The sequence below is a fragment of the Pinus tabuliformis genome, chromosome X (genome assembly GCF_031772625.1).
Source record: "Pinus tabuliformis cultivar Carrire ecotype Pingquan chromosome X, CPIR1, whole genome shotgun sequence".
NCBI classification, from domain to species: Eukaryota; Viridiplantae; Streptophyta; class Pinopsida; order Pinales; family Pinaceae; genus Pinus; species Pinus tabuliformis.
Genome location: NC_142308.1, coordinates 1399815424 through 1399841441, shown reverse-complemented (window position 1 = coordinate 1399841441; position 26018 = coordinate 1399815424). Strand labels below are relative to the sequence as shown.

At 41.4% G+C, this 26018-nt stretch overlaps 1 protein-coding gene across 2 annotated transcripts in view; it reads left to right on the top strand.

The window, feature by feature from the left end:
• The window catches only part of LOC149145260 (adenylate kinase 5, chloroplastic-like), a 399806-nt gene extending 374773 nt beyond the window's left edge, over positions 1-25033 (top strand). For both annotated transcript variants that reach the window (XM_089447347.1, XM_089447346.1), the window contains 3 exons: positions 24000-24137; positions 24330-24359; positions 24479-25033. In XM_089447347.1, coding sequence (XP_089303473.1) covers positions 24000-24137; positions 24330-24359; positions 24479-24503 — 193 coding nt within the window. In that variant the 3' untranslated portion in view covers positions 24504-25033. The remainder of the gene's footprint in view (positions 1-23999; positions 24138-24329; positions 24360-24478) is intronic.
• The last annotated feature ends 985 nt before the right edge of the window (positions 25034-26018 follow it).

The following is a 26018-nucleotide window of genomic DNA, read 5'->3' as shown; positions in this document are numbered from 1 at the left end:
ACAAACAAGATCCTGGCCTTCCAGACTACGAAGTTTGAGGCTCCGTCCAGTCTGTCCTGATCTCTTACCCCGTTCACTGCCATTTTGCTGCCCCTCTTTCGACTCTTCCAAGTGTTTCTAATTCCCTCCCAGAAGTTCTCTGTGTGACTCTCTCTGAGTCTCGGTTTCCCTCCTGGAAACCCCTCTGCCAATGTTGAGATGCCCCCACTCCGATTATCAGTGCAGCTGCACCACTGATCCGGATTTCTTGGCTGGAAATCCTCGGCAGCAACTCCCTCCTCCTTGGTCTTGCTCAGTTAGGTATTGTTTTGACCACAGTACCCCACCAGCTTCACTCTGCAATTTAGCCACAACCTCCTCTTCCCCAGCTAACTGAAGGTTAGAGCCTCTAGGCTCTTCGCAATCCTGACACCAACAAAATCTGCACATCCTGGCCACGAGCGTCAATCCTTCCTCACTGAGAAAGATGACTAGGCATTGCGTAGGTTAGGTCTGCTCCTCTCTGCCACTATGCTGATCCTCCTCCTAGCTCGAACTAATGACGCAGGCATTGCATCACCCCTTCCTTGCAGTTTTTCTGCTAGGAACAACTTTTGTCACTTGGGACTGTTGTTTCTGCTACTGTTGCTCTGCTCGGCTAATGCCCTTAGTTATCTTGTGATTTGCAGCCTCACTCTGATACCATGTTGGAATTTCTAAGTCTAACTGTTAGAAATCTTTCTTGTACTTTCTGATTAATTTCTCCTACTTGTTTTGTTAAATAACAAGTTATTTACCATGTAAATACTAAAAATAAATACAAGTACAGTCTCAACACATACAGATCATCAATTGAAGGAAAAACAAGCACACAAGTGACATCGTTATTTTTGGACTAATGTCCCTAGAAAAACCTAATGCGGGAAAGCCGGTGCAGCTATCTGAGGGTTTTATTATTAAGCAGTTTCATAATACAATCTGGGTGCCAGAAATGGCTCACCCAATGGAGAATGCCCTTGGCCTAAACCATTTCTGGGTATTGGATATCTCATATGCTTTAGCCTCTCCGCCAATTTTCATGGCTAGAGCACATACGATGCTACCCCAAATCAACATCTCTCCTTCTATAGCGCATCTCCCTTCGCACTTCTGCTGATATTGTGATATTCCTCCCTTCCGCGCAATTCCCTAGTCGCGCAGCTCAACAACCTAGGAAATGTAGTTTATGGTCTCGTGCCTCCTTTCAGCTACCTAGAGTGCTAAGACTGTGCCTCCACCATATAGTCATCTAGCCAGATCCCCATTGTATGGCTTCAATCGACTGCCATTTAGCTTCCTTGGAAATGGCTCTCCATTCAACTTCACCAGCTAAACTGCTGCACCATCGGTAATCGCCTTGATGACATATGGCCCCAGCCAATGCATCTGAAATTTCCCTGGAAATTTGTCAAACTTTCTGTCATATAATAAAACCAAATCGTTTACCTTGAAGGTGCGCAGTTTGATGTGCCGATCATGCCATGCCTTTTCGCGTTCCTTTTGAACTTGATGGAATCCAGCTAGAAATCTATCCTCTTCAAGCTTTGTCAGCTGCATGGGCCTGTCTTCCAGGGCTTCGCAATCTGCCATTCCTGTGAATGCCGCTATGCGTGAACTGGGTACGATGTATTCCATCGGCATTGCAACTTCTATGCCATGCACCAGCCTAAAAGCTGTTTGTCCAGTCAGTTTTTTGCATGTCGTTTTGTAAGCCCATAACACCGTGGGTACACACACGTCCCAATCATTCCTTTGTGCATTGCAAACCTTTGTCAGCGCATTTTCTAATATCTTATTAAACGCTTCTACCATCCCATTAGCCTGCGGATGATATGGCGTACTCTTCTGATGATAAACCTGGAATTCCTCCGTCAACGCGTTGATCGTCTCATTAAGAAAATGCGTATCGCGATTGCTCATCAAAATCTTCGGGCACCCAAACCTCGTTAGCACATACTCAAAGATGAACTTTATTGTTGTTGCCCCTGTACAGTCCTTTACAGGTTGCACCTCCGCCGATCTGGTCAAATACTCAAGCGCGATGATGATGTACCGCGCACTCGTCTTCTTCCTGGAGGCTGAATTGGTCCTATAAAGTTAATCGCCCACTTTTCGAACGGCTGTAATGACATCTGCGGATTTAGAGGCAGCTCATCCCTCCATGATGGCCTGCCTGTCCTTTGACATGCATCACATGCCTTATAATAAGCGTTGGAATTCTTATAAAGCGTCGGCCACCATAGCCCAGCGCGTAAAATCTTTTGTGCTGTTGCTTTTCCTGCATAATGTCCTCCCGTTGCTCCTCCATGAGCTTCAACAAGGATGTTTCGTTCAAATTAAGGTACATATCACAGAATTTCATCCGAGCCCATTTTATATAAATGCCCTGCAATGATAGAAAAGTTTGCCGCTTTCACCACTAACTCCTTTTGTTGACTAGTATACCCTTCTGGAGCTGTCCCCGTCGTCGGGAAGTGTATGATATCTGCAAAGTGATTATCTGCAACACGCACTGCAAAGAACTGCGTGTCAAGCAGTGCTTCCTCCAAATTAGTAGGCTCCTCTCCTGTTTCAATGCACGACAGATGATCTGGCCCTGCATTCAGTCATCTTGGCTTTATAATAACTTCGAAGTCATATTCCTAAAACAGCAACAACCATTTGCATATCTTCCTCCCCAACACAGGCTTGTTAACCAGGTACTTCAATGCAAAATGGTCTGTATACATCTTGAAGTGTCCACCTAATAAGTAATGTCTAAACTTCTGAAGCGCATACACCATAGCCAATCCTTCGCGCTCTGTCGTTGAATAGTTCTTCTCAGCTTTAGACAATTTTCTACTTGCAAACGCTATAGGGTGATCCAGCTCTCCCTCACCGGCCTATGTTAGTACTGCCTCGAGCGCAATACATGACGCGTCCACATGCACATGAAATTCCTTCTTCCAATCCGGGAAGACTAGGATTGGCGCGGTGACCATCTTTTCCTTCAACACATCTAAGCTTTGCTGACACTCTTCATTCCAACAAAATGTAGCATCCTTCTTTAGCAGCTTCTCCATCGGCGCGGTAATCTAGGCATAGCTTTTGATGAACTTTCTATAGTATCCTGTATGCCCCAACGTTGCGCGCAACTGTTTCACACTTCTTGGTGCCTCCAAATTAATTATAACCGCAATCTTAGCAGGGTCTACCATCAAGCCTTGTCTGCATACCACGTGACCCAGCAAGATCCCAAAAGGGACACAGAACAAGCATTTCTTCAAATTGAGCGTGATCTGGTACCTCCGGCATGTATCCAACATCAAGCGTAGACTAGCTACGTGGCGCTTTACCAACCCAAACACGTCCAATCATCGAAGTATACCTCCAAAAACTTGTGAATGAAGTCCTTGAACACCGCAATGACTACACGCAAAAAGATCGTCAGCGCGTTCTTCAATCCAAACGGCATCACAGTATACTGAAAGCATCCCCATTCAGTCGCGAAAGTCGTCTTACTTCTATCCTCTGGCACGATCTTGATCTGATGGTACCTAGAGAACCCATTAGTGAATGAATACGCTTCCTGACCGCCAACATTATCCAGTACTTCATTGGTAAACGGAGTCAGAAAGGGATCATGTACGCAGGCATCATTCAACTTCCTGAGGTCTATGCATATCCTTATTTCATCCTTTTGCTTCTTTTCCTGAACCACTATTGGGCTCACCCAATCAGATTCTTCGACCAGTTCAATAATACCTATGGCAAGCATTTTATCCAACTCTAAGCGGACCTTCTCTTTATACTTGGGGTTGAGGCGATAAGGCCTTTGCTTAAGCTTTGCATCTGGTTTCAATGTGATCTTCATGACTCCTAGGTCCCCTATTATCCCTTTCAAATCTGAAAACTTTGTAGGGAACAAGTCCTGATATTCGCGGAGCAATTCAACGACCTTATCTACTGTTGCATCATCCCAGTAGTCCCCAATTTTTGCAAATTTCGGCTCCGCTTCTGTCCCAATGTTCACTTGTCTCGTTCTCAGCGGCACGGTGATATCTGGATTCTCAATTTGCGGTCCTTCAACTTCGCGGTGACCTTCAGTCTCTGGGATATTAATGTTCCTCGGGTCTTCATCCTCTTCCTCAGCAGTCACATTATAGCACTCCAGCGCATGGCGCAGCTGGGTAGTCCAATCTGGTTGAATTAAGTCCAAGGGATCCTGTGGTATTCTGAAGATCGCTGCCTTGACTTCCTGCAATGCCTCGTCAATACATTCAAATCCATCCTCAAAACTAAACGTCATCAAGAACCCCTGTTGCAAAACGTCCCATTCTTCAGTGCCATGGTGGAGCTTTGTTTCTAAGTACCAGTTCATCGGTATTACATCCAAAGTATGACAAAACAGATGCACCCATTCAGGTTGAGGCTTTGCTCCATAGACCTTAGTCCATTTGGCCAGGTGATCGCGTGAATCATCCCTTCCATCATATTTCTCTGTTAGTCACACTTGTGGGTGACCAAACCGCAATCTCATCATCTTTCTGTACACGCAGAAATCATCAAAACTGTCTTTGTGCGTACCCCACCATCTCGCAAGCGTAGCGTGCAGCGCCCAATCCAAGGCCTGGAAGCGACGCTTCTTTGGCACTTCCCTCTCAAATGTATCCAAAAATTTATCAACATCAATTAAACCATCTTAATAAGGAAGATTCCTTTCCTCCGATGATACACAGCGTAGTGACTTGTTCATCATATTACAACACAACATAGATACTTCATGCAATCGGTTCTGCCAGTGTTCCAACTCCTCATCTGAGTCTCAAATGCAGGAGCTTTCGCTGTCCCATGCAATACATCCATCCTATGTCGGATTCACCCAATCCTGATCTCGCGTCGTTATCTTATAAATTTGGTCCAAGTCATCGTCACTTTCATAATCACGGACAGGTTTAGTATAGTGCGGTCCTTTTGCAAGGTCTAGGGGCACTACTACGCGGAGCGATTTCTTCTCAAATATCATCTTCCGCTTCTTCAAATTGATTACCCCATTCATGTCAGTGGCCCAATCGATCCCAAGGAGCGCAGGGTAGGGATTGTTGTCATCCACAATCTCTATCACTTCGAAGTCAACCAATGCACTCGCACCCTCAATATCCACTATCACTCCCTGCAATCTTCCCATGGGGATGATTTTCTGTTGATTTTCCATCCTTAACTGAATCGGAGACCACTGCAGCACAGGTCTCCCCATCCTTTCCCATGTCTATTTAGGTAGAACATTCGCATCCAACCCCAGATCTAGAATTACTTGATCCATCTCATATTCTCCTATCTATGCAGTGAGCCTCATCTCACGCCCCGTTCTTGCCTTATGCTTACCAATCTTCTTGACTATGCGTGGTCCATCAGGAGCGTTTTCTTTCCTGGCACACTTATTTATCAGTTCCTGTAGTCCTTTCACAGCCTTGTTATTGCGCAATAGCTTCATACAGGTCTCTAAGAAAGTAGTAAGCATGGAAGGGTCCATCTCTTCAGTTGGCTTATCCTGACTTCCTGAGGTAGAGGCCTTAGCGAAGCTTTTCTTTGCTTCCATAAATGTTTCCTGTGCACGCTTCAGATCAAACTCGACCTCCTTTTCTGGAGCTTTGCGGATCCATTCACTTTCTTCAGGCTGCTTCCCCTTATCTTCGCCAGTTGTCATCCCACTCTGCAGCACAATATTTACCTTGGGACCCTCTTCGCGAGGCTCATCCCTCATCATCTGCAGGTTCTGAGTCTGCTGCGAAGGCTGCGCCCCGTTTTCACGTATCTTAGCTAGCAATACCGGGCAATCTTCAGTTGCGTGGTCAAACTAAGTACAATATCGGCATGATAGACATGTCGGATTCGAGCAGTCTCACGCGTAATATCCTAGTCCTCCACAATTGTAACAAATGACCTGTCCTGATCTCTACCAGGTCCTCCTCCACCTCGGCCTCATCCGCGTCCCTGATATTCGCCACGCACTCCCCTAGAACCTTGGTCCGGAGGCCGAGTTTCTGCCTGCACCCTATATGCGGGCGTTCTATCCATCATTAACTCGTAACTACGACAATTGCGTTCATCATGACCCACCGATTGACAAAAGTTGCAGAAACACTGTTGCAGTGTCTGTAAAATTTCAGTAGCAAATGGCAATTGTCTACCATGTGTTTTCCAGCTACCTGACAGATAGCACACCATAGCGTGGGCCCTGCTTAAGCCTCTGGCCTCATAGGCATTGGTCCTCCCGCTGCAACATTGGTCCTCCCAATGCAACATAATTCGCGAAGACTGGGCAATGATCTTTGTCATGCCCCTGGCTTTTGCATTTCAGGCACCAAACTTTTTCGCACACCTCTGGCCAAATTGTTCTATCGTTTTTCAGACTCTGCATTTATAGGCAAAGTTTCTGCAATTGCGCATGAATCTGCTGAACCCCCAAATTAGCATCTTGCATCGGTGTCCCATGCAATCTCATCGCAATTTCCAGAGTTTTCGCCTGGGTCGCAATCTTTTGTTGTGATAGCACAACCCTTAGATGTGGCAGGAGCGAAGTCACAAACCATTCATGGTGCTGCCCATATGTCAAATTCATGTTAGCTTCACGGATTGTACACTTCAATCTCTGATCCAGATCCCAGGGTGTCTCACTAGGCTTCATCATGATCTCTTTGAATCCCACAATTGATTGCGCTTCAGACTTAGGTCTACTGAATTCCTTATTCAGCACGGTCTGAATATCTGCCAACGCAGACGTCGGGTTATCAGTGCAGTACTTAATGTACCATGTTAGCGCGCGTTCCTGCAAAGCACTAACCAACGTTTCTTTCTTCATTTGATCATTTGTGATACCCTAAGCTTCCCATACAGCCTTCACGACGAACCAAAACTGGTCTGGATCCTCATTTCCCAAGCCCTTGAACACAGGTAGCTTTACTGAGTTCGCCATACTAAACGGTGGCGGAGGTGGCGGTGGTGTAGGTGAAGGTGTATGCAGCGGAGGTGAAGATGGAGGCGGTGTGGGTGGATGGGGTATTCGCGGGAACCCTTGCCTTATCAACTGAACAGTGCTCTGTAGAGAAGCCTGTGCTGCTTCCTCATCGTCACTCAAAGGAGGTTCAATCAGCGGGCTATATTCAGGGCCTATTTTCCCTCTGTTCTTGAAGGTCTTTCCACTTCGCATAGCCCCAAACATCAAGGTAGCTGCATAACCCACTTTTCACACAAGAGCATCTTAATCCAGGTATTTAAAGACCTTAAATACTTACCTCGCGGCCCCTTGAAGAAGTGGCGCTCTGCTTTGCTGTAACTGACCAAGGTATCGACCGCGAACTCTATCACGAACCCTCCTATGATACGATTGAGCCAATGATCGACAACACATGTGATCTTATCTTTAGAGGCTTCTAATCTCTGCACTGACTCCGACGTCTAAATTATTGGACCGTCAAGCCTCTACCTTCCTTGGTCGTCTGCCAATTTTGCAATCCACTCGTACAATTCGACCAGGAAGGAACAAAAGAAGATCTCGTGTATCTCCGTGTATAGATATCTGTCCAACTACTGTTCTTTCGTCAATCATGGATTCCTGTTCTCTTGTGCCGCGAATTTGTGGATCTTTCTATCAACTAATCTTCCATCTCCTTCTTAGTTGGATTCCAGTGATGCAACATCACACATCTCTCTATGAAGATCCTGGTCCCGGCAACGGAACCATTTGTTGGCTTGATGGACCTTGACCCAGGTTCAACGTTAAATAGCCAAGCAAATCCCTACACTATTGGCCCTTTCGGCATCAATCCGCGGAGCGCGGATTGAAGTCTCACCCGAAGTAGTATGAGGGAATGCAGGAACCAAGTTTCCGCACCCTGAGATGGCAGTGATGTCGCTTTATATCCTAATCCTTCCTTCGCGTAGATCGATAATCCTTTTAGGGCTTATCGATATACTTCCCTTAATCGTCCTCTAGACCTCTGCGAAGGTCTACGACTGTCTTTCGCATACCCTAAATAGGTGATTCAGACACTTATGTGCCTTTGTAATTACTCTTATTGTTGCATTTACCCAGATTAGCTTAAGTAGTGGTTAAATTCAAGATGCATTACGATTGTCTTCGCGTAAACAGATATTCTTACTTTCGTTCATATAACAAAGTAAACACATAGATTCGCGGTCATAAACCCAGTATTCAACATAACATAATCACGTGCATTCATAACAGAAGTAAAATAGCTCATACACAGGTAATTCCAGAATAATTCTCTTTATTGATGTTTAGATCTCCTTTACATACTCTAACTACCCTGCGCACACAGCTGCAGGGGTCCGCGCACTCAGTTGTGGACTTCTACCCTAGGCCTCTGTGCACATAGCTGTAGAGCCTCTTTCCTATGCTAAGACTCTTTGCTCTTAGCCCTCATAGACCCATTACATCAATGACTCTTCAAAACATATCTGAACTGAACTGAAATTGCCTTAGACTCTTCTAAGACTTCCCTTTTTATACAATCCCATGGTCCGCGGACCAAGGGTGGATCTCATAAATCCGACACAAGTTACATAAACTAAGGGCGGAAACCCTTGATGACTCTTTACATCTTCGTGCTTCGCGACCACAAAATGCGGAGACTTTACATTCTTTATACAAAACTTGGGCCTTTAACCCCAAAACTTGGGCTTTTAACCCCAAAATTTACCCTAGGGGACCCGTTCCCAACAAGCGAGTAGGAGGCTGCAAGGGGTTGCTGGCTGCCGGCTGAGGTTCATCATGGAGAGAAATTTCTCCTGGGGATATCATCCACAACGTGGTGGGTAACAGGCCCCACAAAATATTAATCCCTCAAACACCAAGTTGTTCGCCCCTTTCCTTTGTCAAAGTTTGGGCCTTTTAAAAAAAAATATTTGGCCCCCTAAAATTTAATAATAATGACCCTTGTCTAAAAATATTTGGCCAAAGTGATAGTTTCTATTCTTAAAAAAAAATGTTCTTTTGCAACATAAAGATTACCATAATGGATTTGGGCCTCTTCAGAAATTACCTGCAAAATAATAATAAACCCTCACACTTGGCTTTTTTTTTTCAAATTAACCCACAACCGAGCCAAGATCATGCTCTTATACCACTGTAATATCCCTACTGCAAAATTTGATAGTAGATACCAAAAAGGAAGTTGAACAACAAAATAACCACAAATAGACGCATAACTAGCGATTTGATGCACAAATAAATGCCAATAAAATCATTGAGTCATTTTATTAATCCACTGGAAAGAGTACATCAACATGAAGGAATAGTAGAACTTGGGCTTGCCAAGCAAGCAAAGCAAAACCTAGAAAAATATCTCTAACCAAAATGATGTATGACCCTAGCAATGATGTGGATGACCTAGTGAGAACACTGTTGCAAACCTACTACTGCACCACTTGCTCTATCCAAAACTCCACTAAAGTACCATGAAATTTCTAGGTGAAATCTCCTTGAGAGAGTTGGGTTTTCGTCCAACACCCAATAGCAAACCCAAGGGTTTCCATCCTAGGGCTATAGAAGATGGGAACTAGGTTCTCCAAACATCATCAACATAAAATATCAATAATCCAAGATGTCCTCAAATGGTCTCCTCTTTTATAGATCTTTTGGACCCATCTAGAAGCCTTTACTTTATTATTATTTTAGTCGCTAGTACCTTCTCCCTCCTTTTATTTTAATTAAATACCTTTTTAATTTGAGAAAATTGTAAATCAGCTACCATTCCTCCTCAGGCCATTGAAAGTCACTTCCCACCATCTCGTCCTGTAGATCTTCTCGTTCCGGTTCCAACAAGCTATTACACTAAAGCATTCCGCCAAGTATTCCTCCTAGAATGCCACATCCATAATAACCCTATTTTCCAAAAATTGTCAGAATGGCACAAAACAAAAGGAAAGTTGTGTGAATGATGGAATATACCAAGCGAATGCCTTTAGATCCCAAATAAACTCCTCAAAACCCCATAAAGCCCCTCCAAAAGCTCCTGGGCTTGCTGATGGAGTAAACCTTCTCCCGTGACCTAGCTGCCTCCAACCATGGAAGTCCATCCTGACCAAGCCATAAGGGAAACCAGGAAAAGGAACATGACAATCGCACCTTTGAACTAGAAATCAACTGCACCTATCATCTCAATATCAAATATCTATTGCTTCAACAAATTACCAACATTCTATTCAACAATCACTTGTTCCCAATGGTGACGCTGTTATGATAGTCTTTTCAGTGATTTATAGAAAGTTACAGAAAATTCAACACAAAATATTTCATGCTCCTCTTCAATTTCCACTTTCAACTCTACATACATGCATTTTTATAGAAAAAAGTAGGAATTCGCACACTAAACCTATCTTTCAACAATTTTCACCTCATTTCCATCAACCTACATGGTTAAGGTCCTAGCAATGGAACCATTTGTTGGCTCATTTTGAGACCTAAGGTGTATAGATGTGTAACGTTCCAAACTTAAACACACAGTGATATACAAAAGAAAATACGATTCATAATGAAAAATTAAACGATCGACAAATACTCAATACACAACAGAAATGAGAACCAGCTGAGCCATTTTATCAATGGAATGGAGCAAGTACAATAGTGTGGAAAATGCACCTGGGCTTGCTTCAAGGGCAAGCTTGACAAAACCCAGGTGAAAAATAGTAATCTCACTGCTGGAAGGTAACTACTCCTCTAATGCTCTGCGTTGTCTCCTAGTAACTTCAACTGCTCGCTAGAAAGGTGCTACAAGAAACTCATCTCTGGTGCTCAGAAAATGATAAAACTTCAGCCACAAGCTCCTTGACTAAAACCCACAAAAACTCAGAAAGGGTTTGGCCTGAATCTAACCTCCCAAATTCGACCTCCTCTATGGTTTATGCCCTCCAAACAGCTCCAGAAATACGGTCTGCAAGGAATGGCCACAAAGTCCTCCTCCAAGCTCTGAAAAGGAAGCAAACACCACTCCAAATATCTCCTCTAACCTCCAAGACAAAGCTCAGCCTCAAGCACTGATACTCTACCCACCAAATGAGCTCCCAAACACTGCCTCTGCGCTGGCCCAGGTAGTGCTAAAGTCACATTGCTAATCCAAAAGCTCAATCATCTCCCAAACTCTCCCAAATGCTGACAATACTCCCTAGCCTCCTCTCCGGAAAATCTCACATCAAATCTCCACTACTAAGCACCACCAACAAACTTGGCCTCCTCTCCACTGCGTCCTCCAGTAATACGCACCACCTAGAAGGAAATGCTACTGCTGGAAATCACAATGTGATCCTCCTCCTGAAGAAATGAAGAAAACCTTCCTAGGGTGGCACTCGAAGTCCCCCGAAGAAAGGGTGAGCTCTTCGCCTGAAGAACTCGTGCTAAACAGCCAGTGACTCGGCTAAGCAGCTCGAGCAACCAAAGAGAAATCGTTATACTCGAATGATGAATGAGAAGAGGAGATATGCCCACCTTAAATACTTTTCGCGGAGCACTTTTCCCTCCATTTCATCCTTCATCATGGGCCCTCACTTAACCACCATCATGCAAAAGTTAACCCCCTCCATGCAAATCGAACTAGGGAGTGCGTAATTCCCTAGTGAGGGTGGCCCCCATGTGTAACTTAACTACAAAACAAACATATTCTCCTAGTATAATCTCTTAATAAAATCGAATGGGGTCCACTAACTCCAAAATTGGCCCCATAATACAAAAATTAATCTTCTAAAATGATTTAGGAAGGGACATGACAAGATGGGTTCAACATTTTCTAGTATTCTGGAATTTTCAATCTTCCAAAGGAAGGAGATGTCACTTGAGGCATGTTTGTTGTTGTTTTTAATGGTAGTGTAGGCTAAAGGGAAAGGTGGCAGGCACAAATCTCTGTATACCATTCATGATTAACCATTAATCATAAAAAATAGTAGCGGATCAATTTATCACATTGGAGAACCTGAAGAAATGTATCATGCATGTAACAAACAACAAAGAAAAGATATGCAAAACCTCTAGGAATTCCCCTTATATTAACAAGAATGATGACAACATCAAGTAGCACATATTGCATCTATTTTCCGCAACCAATAGAAACCAACATATTGAAGGAGATCAAATAAGCATATATAAAAATATCAGAGACATAAAAAACCAGACATGGTGGAAAAGGCCTCAGCCTTACTGTATTCCTCACACTCTCATTATAATGTACAAATAATGTTGATGATACACATATAAATACATGAGGAATTTTATCTCAAGATAGTACGTCTATCTTGGACACTATGGTTGAGAAAATATCTCAACCAAAACACTAATATAGGAGCCTAACTAGTTGGAGAGAATCTCTCAACCAACTAGGCCTAAACGGACTCCTAACCATGAGGAACAAAGTCAATCTAGAAAGGTAGGAATAAATCCTAACTTTCATGATTTAATTAATTTAATATTTTTGGACTTATTATTGTTTTTAATGTGAGAGTGAGGCTAACATTCCCCCTCTCAATGATAAGTCCAAAGTAAGAACCTAGTACCATCTCCAAGTCCTCATGTTGAAACTGTTGATCCTCAAAAACACTGCCTAAAAAACCGCCAAAGTTGGATGCTGAAAAAACTCCAATCTAAAGAGAACATGAATCAGCTGCAAGTCTGATTCATCTCTGAAATTTTCTTGACGACTCCATCACGTACCAAGCTGTAAAAGGATCCATCTGTCCTTCAATCAACATCCTTTGTCCACTGACAAAATGTTGATGACGCCCACTAGTGAATTTGCTTTGTCCACTAACAAAATATTGAGAACGCCCACTGGCGAATTTGCTAATGTCAAAACTGCTCACTGCTGCTTTTGTTGTTGACCGCCCATTGGCAAATTTGTTGATGCAAAACTGCCCACTGGCTACTTGATGATGATGGCAAAAGTTGTTGATCGCCCACTGGCGAATTTGTTTATGATTCCCACTGGATGCTTTGTCGATGCCCACTGGCTGATTTCATAAAGACTTACCAATGGCTTCTTTTTCTAATGTTGTTGAGACTTTCAGTCTGACAACCACCTTCAATTCCATGATCATTTCCCCCCTTTGTCCACTGAAAGGAGAGAATCATTTGCACTTGATTTCTAAACTCCCCCCCTTCAGGTGTAGGAGAATTTCTTCATTTAACTGTAGAATTGGTCTTCACGTGGGACTGAATCCTTCGATAACTATTTGACTATAGATGACCACTTCCAAGGATCAATCCATGCGTAATTAATCTTCACTCTAAGTGGTTGATTTCGCTTGCAACATCTTTCAGATGAATGATTTTTCTTGCCACAATGGTGACAAGGATGGAGGTCAAGGCATTTACTCTCCATATGGCCATTTCGCTTACAATGGTTACACTTAACCATATTCTGATCATTTTTGAGAAAACCAGCACTTACAAACTGAACTGGCTTTGAGAAATCTAGAACAAACAAAGTGTTTTCTTTGTTGTATCCTAGGCCATGTTGACTTTGTTGAAGGAGGTTTCTTCCCAAGGTCTGATCACCTTCTTGGAAAGACTATCCTGTTGTTGTTCTTCATACTTGTTGTTGCTGCTAACATCCTGTCCTTGATTTATTAAACCTTCTGTGTCACACTGGGCATCAAGCATTAACAGTTCATTTGTTTGACATGCTACATCAAGCTAATCAATTTGATCTTTGGTACTACTTGTTGCATCATTAAGTAGTACAACTAGTTGGTTGAGATCACTTGTGTCACAACTTATATCAACTTGCTTGATTAGATCGTTTGTGTTGCAACCTTCATTAATATGCTGAATAAGATCACTTGTATCACAACTTCATTTGTTGTTGTGATGAGGTCTTTTGTGTCACAACTTGCATTTGTCTTCTCTACACATTGTGCATCAAGTAAATCTTGCTTTTCACTTAATTTGAAGTGCATGAATTAGATTTTCTTTCACTTCGAGCTCAATTTGAAAGTCTTTCGCTGCTTCTAATGTACTGGTCTTTTGATTGACTAAGGTTTGACTTTGCTTCAACTTCCATTCCAGTAATTCAATTGTGTTATGTAACTCATGATTGCAATCTTGCAAATCTTTAATGTCCTGTTCTGCACTTTGAAGACGTTTTCCTCCTTTACCCATTATGACTTTTGACACGCTCGCTTGTACTGGCTCGCTTGCTTGCTTGATTTTTCTTGATGCTTTCTTGTAACACTTGTGGGATTTGAAGATCTCGCTCACTTGAATTCTTGAACTTGTGTGCCTGATTTAGTTTATCAATGGAATGGTTGAACTCACGCTTGCTTGAATTTTGTACTAGGATGAGGGTGTCGGATACCACCGAAAATGCACCCAATATTTATAATGACAAGTTAAAATGATATTGACTCACTTGAAGAGAATTGACTCAGTTGGAGATAATTGACTCACTTTACCTCCTATAAATTCACAATTTGGGTGTCGGTTTCGACCGATAATGCACCCTTACAATTCAACTTAATTTGAATTTGATTACACGCTGACTTACAAAAAAATTTATTTGCAAGTTACAAATGACTAATTGTGGTTGAATGTTGATGTAGAATTTGCCTTGGAATGCTTGAGTTTTCAACTTCTTTAGCTTGATTTTCCTTGCGTGAATTTGCTTGTTGATGTAGAATGCTGATGTTGCCAACTTTGATTATGTATTGTAGTTGTGCAAATGCATGTGATTGCTTGTGCTTGATTGAATGCTCGTTTCAGCTTCTAATTTCAGGTGCTTTGATTAATGTGCTTGTTTCATTCACTTGCTTTAGACTCCTTGTGTGTGTTAGATAAGATAATTGTAGTGTCAAAACTAGACACAAAAAGAAGCAACATCAAGAATCATGCACTACACAAGGTGTTCCTAAGAACCCCTTATTCAATTTTGGGCGGATCTAGGACACTTCAACACCACAAAAGATATGTCTTTATTAAGTATTTGAGTACATCAACCTTTCATCTTTACAACATCTTTGTTGAAACTTCTCAAGCACAAAGTTTGAGAACTTCTTGGAGGTAAATTGTCTTCAAAAGACTAGATATTCACTAACTCAATCTCTCTCAAAGTAAAACATTACTTTGAATTACAACGACTTTTTCTTTTAAAAATATTCCCTAGTCACTCCAAATTTACAAAATATGCATCTTATGACTTCAAAAAATCACTTATTACTCCAAAATACAAGTTATACCTTATCACTCAATTACAAAAGATTCACTTTACTTCCAAAACAATTTTATGAAATCACTTTATAAGGTGAATTCTTTTCCAAAGCTCAAATTTTGTTTACATTAAAAACACACCTTATCTCTCCAATAAAAAGAACTTTAATGCACCTTATTTCTCCAAAACTTTTAATACACCTTATCTCTCAATAAAAACTCATTCACATAAAGTAAATGAAGGCGACTCCTTTTTACAAAAGTAATTTCAAAATTTTCAAACCCTTTATAAATGAAAATCACGCTTTAATGACTTAAAAGCAATAAAGTATTACATTATCCTTTTCCAATCACGACTTTAATGAATTAAAAGCAATAAAGTATTACCTTATACTTTTCCAAGGCTTTGAAGTTCAACGTTCACCCATGATTTGCAAATGGATGGAGGCAACTACAATCATTGATTCCAGGTCAAAGCGTCTTCTTTGAGCGTCAGCATTTGGAAAGGAAGGAAAGTGTCGTTGTTTTAGGTGTACAACCCTTCCATGCAATTTCTTTAATTCCCATCATTGGCACAAGGACACTTTCCTGTTCCTTTCAGCATACCTCTTCTCTGCAGCGTAAATTCAGAGGTATAATTGTGCTCTTCTCAGGTTTTGTCACAAGGTTTCTCTTCGTATTGCGCTAGAAGCAAAGCTCTTTGGGATCGAAATTTGCACACTTCACACAACATAATTTCTTATATGCACTTGATCTCCAAATCAGTGCATTAAGGAGACAATGTAACTAAAAGGTGGAGATCCGTCAATGGAGAGAAATATGACTAAGTGTTAAATTTAGGTATGTTCTATGCTTGAGCAATTTATTTAAGTTTTCACAGTTAGCAATCAAATCAGCATTAAGATAAACTGCAGATAGAACACAAATATAAATCGCAGAAGATAAGCCAAGACAAGAGGACACAAGATGTGGCGCTACCCAAGGACAAACCGAACAATGTGTGGGGAAACCATTGATCAATTCTTCTTTTATGTTTTTCAAAGTTCAGCAGAGAAAAAGAGAGAGAGATAGTACATTTACAATAGAAGTCAACACTTTGACTTATCTAGATCTAGCATAGATCATTTCGTATAACGCTGAGATTAGTTGAAGACATTCTGCTTCAACTGATTCTCCAAGGTGACTCCTTCACCTATCATCGTGCTGCATCTCGTCCATTTGCTGCACCTTACGGTGTAGCACCATCATGCTGCTCATGATCTCATACATCACGCTGCTGCCCATGCTCCATGTATCATACATCATGCTGCTCATAATGCTGCCCATCATGCTACTCATAATGCTGCCCATATTATCCTTCTGTTGCTTCATTATGGAGTTCATATACATATCAGCCTTAGCTGCTTGCTATGGCTTGCAACCTAGCAAAGCAGCTAGGAATTCCATGCAATCCCATTATGCACAGTGTATTGGTATTCCTCCAATACCGTGATTACGTTTACTTCTTCATCACTGCGGCTTGATAACAGTGGTCCATTAATGACTACCTGACTAGTGTATATATAACCATGACTACCCAGCGTATATACATGTCCAGCGTATATATAATCTATGTACTGCAGCGTATATTGTCCAGTGTTTTCATTACTACCCAGCGAATATACTGTCCAACGTATATATATAACCTATGTACTGCAGCGTATATTGTCCAGCATTTACATTACAGCAAGGTATATTATATGAATGTGTGGCATTCATTCCCATATGTGTATTATAACTGCGTGGTATGACTACGTGGCATTCATTCCCATATGCGTATTATATTTGTGTGGTATTATATGACTGCGTGGCATTCATTCCCATATGCGTATTATAACTACGTGGCATTTATTCCCATATGCGTATTATATCTCCTTATGTATTGCGTTCTCCTCATGATCAACATATAATGGTTGCAGCTCTTCCATATGACAACGGAGCAGATTAATCACGAGACTGTCTTGCATGTAAGGAACAACGTATTCCTTGATTTGCGTATCAATGTACAACATCACCTTATTCCGTGATCTACGTATTAATGGTCTCCATTAATAGCGTATAAGGTCTCTGCGTGCATCCTCATAAGCATGTGGCTTACTGCGGCTAGGGCATTACAACAGTTAGGGCATCATAGTGGTTAGGGCATTATTTTTAGTCCAACGTATCTTCATTGTGTGTCTCCTTCACCAAAAACCCAAGACGTGGAGAGGAGGAGACTACACATGAAGAGGTGTCTCCTAAATGATTTCAAGTCCTTCATATTTATACTAAAAACATAGATGATGAATAGACATGACGTTTGGGCTTCTTGAGCCTATGTAAGAGCTAGTCGGCTTGATGATAATTACATAATCGAAATAAATTCATATCTCCATAAGTGCTTATCGGAATAGGATGATCTTTGGATCAATCCTACACCTCTCGATGAGAGGGATCCAATAAAAATATCAACTGCCATAAATAAGTTGACCCACATGGAGTTTGGCCCTAGTTGCCAATTTTAACACTCCCTCTCAACTAGGGAGAACTCCATTCGCTGATCCATATGTTTAACTGTACTATCTCTGCCATCAGTGCCCTGCACTGCTCTGCTCTGTTGGCTCTGCTAGCTCTGCTCTACTTTGCTCAGCTCTGCTAGCTTTGCTGCTCTGCTCAACTTAGCTCTACTTAGCTTTGCTGAACCATGAAGAAGAAGAATTGATCGAGAATGTTTCATACCATTCTCCACTGACCCGAAGTCAGTCTCAGAGTGAGTACCACTGGTCCCAAACCAATCTCAACTGACCCAAAGTCAGTGTCATAGAGGGTACCACTCCTACCACTGGTCCCAGACTAGTATCGCAGTCTCAGAGAGTGTACCACTAGTCCCAGACTAGTCTCAACCGACCCGAAGTCAGTGTCATAGGGGGTACAACTCCTACCACTAGCCCAGACCAGTCTCAACCGACCCGAAGTCAGTGTCATAGGGGGTACAACTCCTACCACTAGCCCAGACCAGTCCACTGACTCAAAGTCAGTCTCAGAGTGTGTACCACTGGTCCCAGACCAGTCCTCAACCGACCCGAAGTCAGTGTCATAGGGGGTACAACTCCTACTACTGGTCCCAGATCAGTATCACTGATCCCAAATCAATGAAGGTCATCCTAGCATAGGGAGTACAGTAGATACAGCGATGCGTCCATTGGTACTACTATGGTCCTTACCCTCATTTCCCTGTTCATTGATCAGATGAGAGGTACTTCCCATGAGTCCCAGACTGCATGAGTAGGATGCTTCGATAGGAGAACTTAATCAATCCCATCCTCACGGGAGAACTAATCATCCTACTACAATCGCCATGGAGAACACATCATCTAACCCTCACAGGAGAACTAATCATCCTGCTACATTTGTCATGGAGAACACATCATCCAGACCTCACAGGAGAACTAATCATCCTGCTACATAGGAGAGCGAATCATCCTGTCCCAGTGCGCACCACCAGGGGAGGGTGAGTCACCCTGTGGTCGTATGTTGCTCTAGTAAAGAACTGCAAGCCCCCAGAGCTCCTAGAGCTCAACGTATGCAACATGTGGGACCCTTGTACAAGGGTCTCTTGACGACTCCAAGTCATTCAGGAAAATCATAGATTTGATCTTTCCACCAAGGCTTTAGACAAAGTGTAGTGACTTGTACATCATCTCATAGTGATGGATCTTCCTTGCTCATGGACTTACCATAGCCCAAATAAGGTAGTATCTGATGTCTATCTGCTGGAGCAATCGTCGAATACGAGATTCTTCAATAATCGAATCCCACCTCTGGTTGTTACAGAGAATCATAGAGGTATTCATCATGTGTACAAACAACTCACTGAAGAGCTTCCCCAACCAGGCAGCTACATACGAGATCATACTCGTAGATATGTATCCGGTCTCGGCGGTGCTTATAACAACTGACTTCTACTTCCTGCTCATACATGATATCGAAACAGAGTCTAAAGAGAAACAAGTGATCCTTCACACTTCCTGCCCAATCAACATTCGAATAATCATGCAGTTTCATATTTCCGGCAGTGTATCTCAATCCATGAGAGATTGTGCCCTGAAGACATCTCAGAAGATTCTTGGCACCAATCCAGTGAGGCTCAACCAAATATGAGCTCCCCGTGCTAACTGCAAAACATATGTCCGGACAGAAGTTCATCAAGAGCTTTCCCAAGTCTGGTCCGACATCACTACCGTATAACTTCCTCGAGGTAGTAACAGGCTTGCAGTTTATCATTTCACATCCGGAATCTAACTCCCTCTGTCTTCTACAAGTGAGAGGGTCTGCACCTGTCAGACATAGGTGCCGGTATGAGAGGTCTGTCATCCACAACCTTCGAATGGTTTGGATCCGTTTCACTCCTAGTGAATCTCAACTTTATCGGACAGCTATCGATCCTCTCATACTATGCTCGGGGTGTTTTTCTTCAAGCCATAGAGGGCTTTCCACCGCCTGCATACATGAGATTCCTGATCATGAATCTCAAACTCCATGGGTTTTTCAAACCTGTGGCCCTGCTACATGAGGGGAATGGTCCCCTTGTAAGATATTCCTTCGGTACATCTCAATCATGTACCTTCATGCCCTTTTTGGATTCAGGCATGCCGGTCACTATCTGATTCACAGACCTTCGGTGTTGAGTCAATGGACATGGTACCCAGTGGACATGACACAACCCTGAACTCAAAAACATTTTTGAAAAATCTAGTTTCAAATACGTACCTTTCCATCGATGAGTGCCATCCTGAAATCTTTGACTTCCATTTTTGAGATGGACACCAGGTTCTTCTTGCGATCAGGTACTTAAAAGAGATTCTGGGGTTCCTTGCTTTCTTAGAAGAGTCGACCATTTCCTTGATGTCCTGCATTACCAGTGATTCCTTTGATCATTGAAGATGTCCCTGGAATGATTGTTATCTTCATCAAGAGATGTGTCTCTGCCATTTGGACAATCCTTCACATAACGATTGAACTTATTGCAACCAAGGTATCCGCCTTTCCTTCCACCCTTAGATCCGAACTTCCCAATGAAGTGATCTTTAGATGGGTCATCAGAAACTTCCGCTGTGCCATTCTGATAACATTCTCTGCTTCGACTTCACCCTGGGTGAATTATGAGGAACCCATTGATCCTTCTGTCTTGTCCCAACTGTCTTTGGTGATTGCTCCTTCACTCTTGCTTGGGCATTGTCTTCACCTCAGCTCTGATACCATGTTAAATTTAGGTATGTTCTATGCTTGAGCAATTTATTTAAGTTTTCACAGTTAGCAATCATATCAGCATTAAGATAAACTGCAGATAGAACACAAATATAAATCACAGAAGACAAGCCAAGACAAAAGGACACAAGATGTGGTGCTAGCCAGGGACAGACCCCACAATGTGTGGGGAAACCCTTGATCAATTCTTCTTTTATGTTCTTCAAAGTTTAGCAGAGAAAGAGAGAAAGAGATAGTACATTTACAACAGAAGTCAACACATTGACTTATCTAGATCTAGCATAGATCATTTCGTATAACGTTGAGATCACTTGAAGACATTCTGCTTCAACTGATTCTCCAAGGTGACTCCTTCACCTATCATCGTGTTGCATCTCGTCCATTTGCTGCACCTTACCGTGTAGCACCATCATGCTACTCATGATCTCATACATCACACTGCTACCCATGCTCCATGTATCATACATCATTCTACTCATAATGTTGCCCATCATGCTACTCATAATGCTGCCCATGCTATCCTTCTGTTGCTTCATTATGGAGTTCATATACATATCAGCCTTAGCTGCTTGCTATGGCTTGCAGCCTAGCAAAGCAGCTAGGCTATAGTTCCACGCAATCCCATTATGCACAGTGTATTGGTATTCCTCCAATACCATGACTACGTTTACTTCTTCATCACTGCGGCTTGATGACAGTGGTCCATTAATGACTACCTGACTAGTGTATATATAACCATGACTGTGCAGCGTATATACATGTCCAACGTATATATATATAACCTATGTACTACAACGTGTATTGTCCAGCGTTTTCATCACTGCCCAGCGTATATACTGTCCAGCGTATATATATAACCTATGTACTGCAACGTATATTGTCCAACGTTTACATTACAGCAAGGTATATTATATGACTGTGTGGCATTCATTCCCATATGTGTATTATAACTGCATGGTATGACTGCGTGTCATTCATTCCCATATCCGTATTATATCTGCGTGGTATTATATGACTGCGTGGCATTCATTCCCATGTGTATTATACTATTATATTTGCGTGGTATTATATAACTGCGTGGCATTCATTCCCATATGCGTATTATAACTGTGTGGTATGACTGCGTGGAATTTATTCCCATATCTATATTATATCTCCTTATGTATTGCGTTCTCCTCATGATCAGCATATAATGGCTGCGGCTCTTCCATATGACAACGGAGCAGATTTATCACGAGACTGTCTTGCGTGTAAGGAACAATGTATTCCCTGATCTGTGTATCAATGTACAGCATCAGTGTATTCCCTGATCTGCGTATTAATGGTCTCCATTAACAGCGTATAAGGTCTCTGCGTGTATCCTCATAAGCCTGCGGCTTACTGCGGCTAGGGAATTACAGCAGTTAGGGCATCATAGTGGTTAGGGCATTATTTTTAGTCCAGCGTATCTTCATTGTGTGTCTCCTTCACCAAAAACCCAAGACGTGGAGAGGAGGAGACCACACATGAAGAGGTGTCTCCCGAATGATTTCAAGTCCTTCATATCTATACTAAAGACGTAGATGATGAATAGACATGACGTTTGGGCTTCTTGACCCTACGTAAGAGCTGGTCGGCTTGATGATAATTACATAATCGAAATAAATTCATATCTCCATAAGTACTTATCGGAATCGGATGATCTTTGGATCAATCCTACACCTCTCAACGAGAGGGATCCAATAAAAATATCAGCTGCCATAAATAAGTTGACCCACATGGAGTTTGGCCCTAGTTGCCAATTTTAACACTAAGGTAATAAATGATCACAATTTTTTTAATGATATTTCCTGAGCAATGAATAAAAGGTGTGAAAAATTGTTCAAAACAAACAATAATGTTCTACCTCAGCACGACAAGATCAATTTTCATTGATCTGCGCATTCCTTTGACTGAATGCTTTTTCCTGTGTAAAATAGTCACCTCTATCACAATCCCAGCACGATCTCCTTTTACAAAAAAGTCTGTCCACTAATTTGCAGAAATCCTTCTGTTACGCTTAATGGAGTATTTATATCTTTCATTTGATAGTCACACAGCTGCAATTTATGAGCATTAAGTCTATACCTGTGCTGCAGCGCTTCATATCTTGCTTGGCTGTGTAGGACTGCTCATTTCACGCGCTCAGCCACAGTGATATTTGGAAAGAGCAGTGAATCTCTATGGTAAAGATCTATTCTCAATCCATTTGGTGGTTGCGCCGAATGAAAATTGCCGACATACCTCATGCATTCAATCAAGGGAAGAAAAATAATTACAGAGAAGAATAACAAAGGAATGAGAATATGAAGCTCTGATACCACATGGAGGAGATCAAATAAGCATATATAAAAATATCAGAGATATAAAAAACCAGACATGGCGGAAAAGGCCTCAGCCTTACTGTATTCCTCACACTCTCATTATAATGTACAAATAATGTTTATGATACACATATAAATACGTGAGAAAGTTTGTCTCAAGATAGTATGTCTATCTTGGACACTATGGCTGAGAAAATATCTCAACCAAAACACTAATGTAGGAGCCTAACTAGTTGGAGAGAATCTCTCAACCAACTGTGTCTAAACTGACTCCTAACCATGAGGAACAAACTCAATCTAGAAAGGTAAGAATAAATCCTAACTTTCATGATTTCATTAATTTAATATTTTTGGACTTATTATTATTTTTAATGTGAGAGTGAGGCTAACACATATCATAGTTGTACAACAACCGAACTAGAAATACAATAAAAAGTATATCAACAACTCCCTATCATTTAAAGGAATTACTTATATAAAGCCTTAAGAAACAGGGACAGAATCTTCTAGAAGAACTAGAAAAAAGATCAACTGTTATCCACCCATTTGGTAGTACTCTATACCCCTTATCCCCAATGCAGAGGTCATTGGCTCGCAAAGTCTCTTAGGTTCTGCTTGTCTGTGAATGCTGTGATGCGTTCTCAAACATCTGCATCATCTACCCATGTTGGCTAAGTACTGATGGTTCCAAAAACTAGAGCACACCTTGGACCATTCTACTTCTCACAGTTTTTGTGGCTAATTCAAAACTTGGCCCCAACATTTCTTACACGGGACATCCACACTCTTAAGTCTCTGCAACTCCTTTATGGTCCACATCTCCATTTGTTGGTTCCTGCATTCACCAGGAACCAACCCTTGTGGGTACAAAACCACTTTCTTTTTCACGTTAACTTCTACAGATCCACAAGTCTGTTATGGTAATTTGTGATCCACATTGCCACATCAATGAACCCTTGATCCAATTCCACAAACATTGTTTGTGGGTATTCCGAAATCTACATCTGATGCAGATTCCACATAAGCACCTCAATTAGGAATGTTTTGACTTTATTGAAGTATTATTTGAACTAAAATGATATGCATCATACTTAATCTTGTGTGCTAGAGAACTTGATGCATCCTTAATTGAGTTGTAGATTGATAATTTCTCTTGATTTCAGAATGTGTTATCCATATCCTTATGATCTTTACAAAAGGATTGATACTGAATATGGGAAGGAGAAGTATGTGAGTATTGCAACATTCACTGAAAAGCCAACATCAGAACAAATAAATGATGCCTTTAGTGGCAGATTAAGGTTTGTTGCCTTTTCACTACTACCTTCCTATTTGTGACTTTCAAAAGAATAGGGTGATTTCTACAGTTATAGTGTTAAGACTTTGTAATTAAGTGTGCCCAATTTTAGTGACTCCATATATCCCATAATTTCTAATATTCTTTCTTCATAATATGCCTTTAAAACCTCTCATCTCTGTTTCATCTCCCACAGGAAGAAAGAAAGTACACCTACAGGATTATGGTAAGCAGCCTTACTCTTTTTTAATGAAGTTCACTTCTGATGATTAGTGTTGAACGCTATATTTTGAAAAGGCTCTTAATTCAGTTGACCTTGGTTGGCTTTGAAACTTTGCTTTGCAGGGGTCTTTTGAGTGGTATATTCTAAGTTAGATGTGGCGGAGAAAAAATGGATTGCTATTGCAAGGAGAACAATGATCATATGGTTTCAATTATTTCCAAGTTCTCAACCAGAAATAATTGGTTTCACACAAAAAGTATTTATATAACAGATTTGGATTCCAACCATTCAGTTTTTCTCGGTATTGGTTACATGTTTTTGGTGGTATTGTCAAATTTTGTCACACAATATTGGCTTCTAAAGTGAGATAAAAAGCTCTATAATCTACTATTATGGTCATGGCCATCTAGGCAGAAATACTTGACTGCAAGCAGATAATGGTGAAGTAGAAAAAAAAATGCTCACCATAAATGATAGCAGAGTTGGAAAAAAAGAATCTACGTGTTACCACAGTACAATATGAGAGAAACATATACTTGAATCTTATTTTCTGCTTGCCAAAGGTAGGTGATGATTCTTATTATGTTTCCAACAATTGAACATGATGTAGAACATCTTTGCTCCAATGCATGCATTGCAGCAATGCTTCATAATTAATTCTTGCCGTGTTCATACCATTCTCGAAGAAATATGAATAAAAGGAGACAAAGGATAAAGTGTAGAGCTAATCCCAATTAGATGATCTTGAGTTTGTATTCAATTTAAATGAGTAGTTGAATATTAGCTTGCCGTGTCTTTATTGTTTGCTAGTTTGTCTGTGGCTTGCAGGACAGATCTTTGGCTAAACAACCATGACCCAAGGTCATCTAAGCTGTGAAAATCATCCGGGGATTGCACCTGACCTAGGCCACACCAACCCTTAACATGGCTGGATTTTTTGTAACCATGGGTTTTTGACTCAACAACCTTTGCACAAGGAGTGCCTTAATAGAACTGCCACCAGCTGTTCTACATCTCATGGGTGTTAGCTTGCCATGTTACAGGAAGATCTGTTTCATGAAAAATAATAAGGTTTTAGAGAGCCTAAAACTAGTTGTTGCTCTCTGTGAGTGCTCTCTCTATCTCTCTCTCTCTTTAATTACTTTTCTTTTCCGAAGTTTACTTTATCTCAATGATCGAACATAATAATTATATGCTTTTAATAAGTTACAAAGTAACTTGCTCAACCTAGAGCAAGTATCCTAGGGAGATTTTAAGGGCGATTTCTACATGCCTAGACACTTAGGCCTGTGTAGATGTAACTACTTGAGCTATAGACATCAACACTCCCTCTTAGTGAAGGAGGTACTTATTCCCCATGGAATTGTCTTCGATCCTTGACCTATATCCAATGCCTTCACTGCTTGCTCCGAACTATAAGCCTTCTTTCCTGCCAATTCTGGAAACATCCTCGAAGTCCAACTCCCCTTGGTGTTGTTTCTGAAAGCCCCCTACTCTTAAACATTCAATAAGGTCATCTTGTACCAAGAGACCTTCTTGACAGAATTGGAGGAATGATGCATGAGTATCTAACCTAGGGGTTTCATTTACCAAGGGAGTTGGTTCCCTTAGTTAAATTCAATTATTTAATTTAAATATATTTTCCTATGTTTTTAGGAGAAT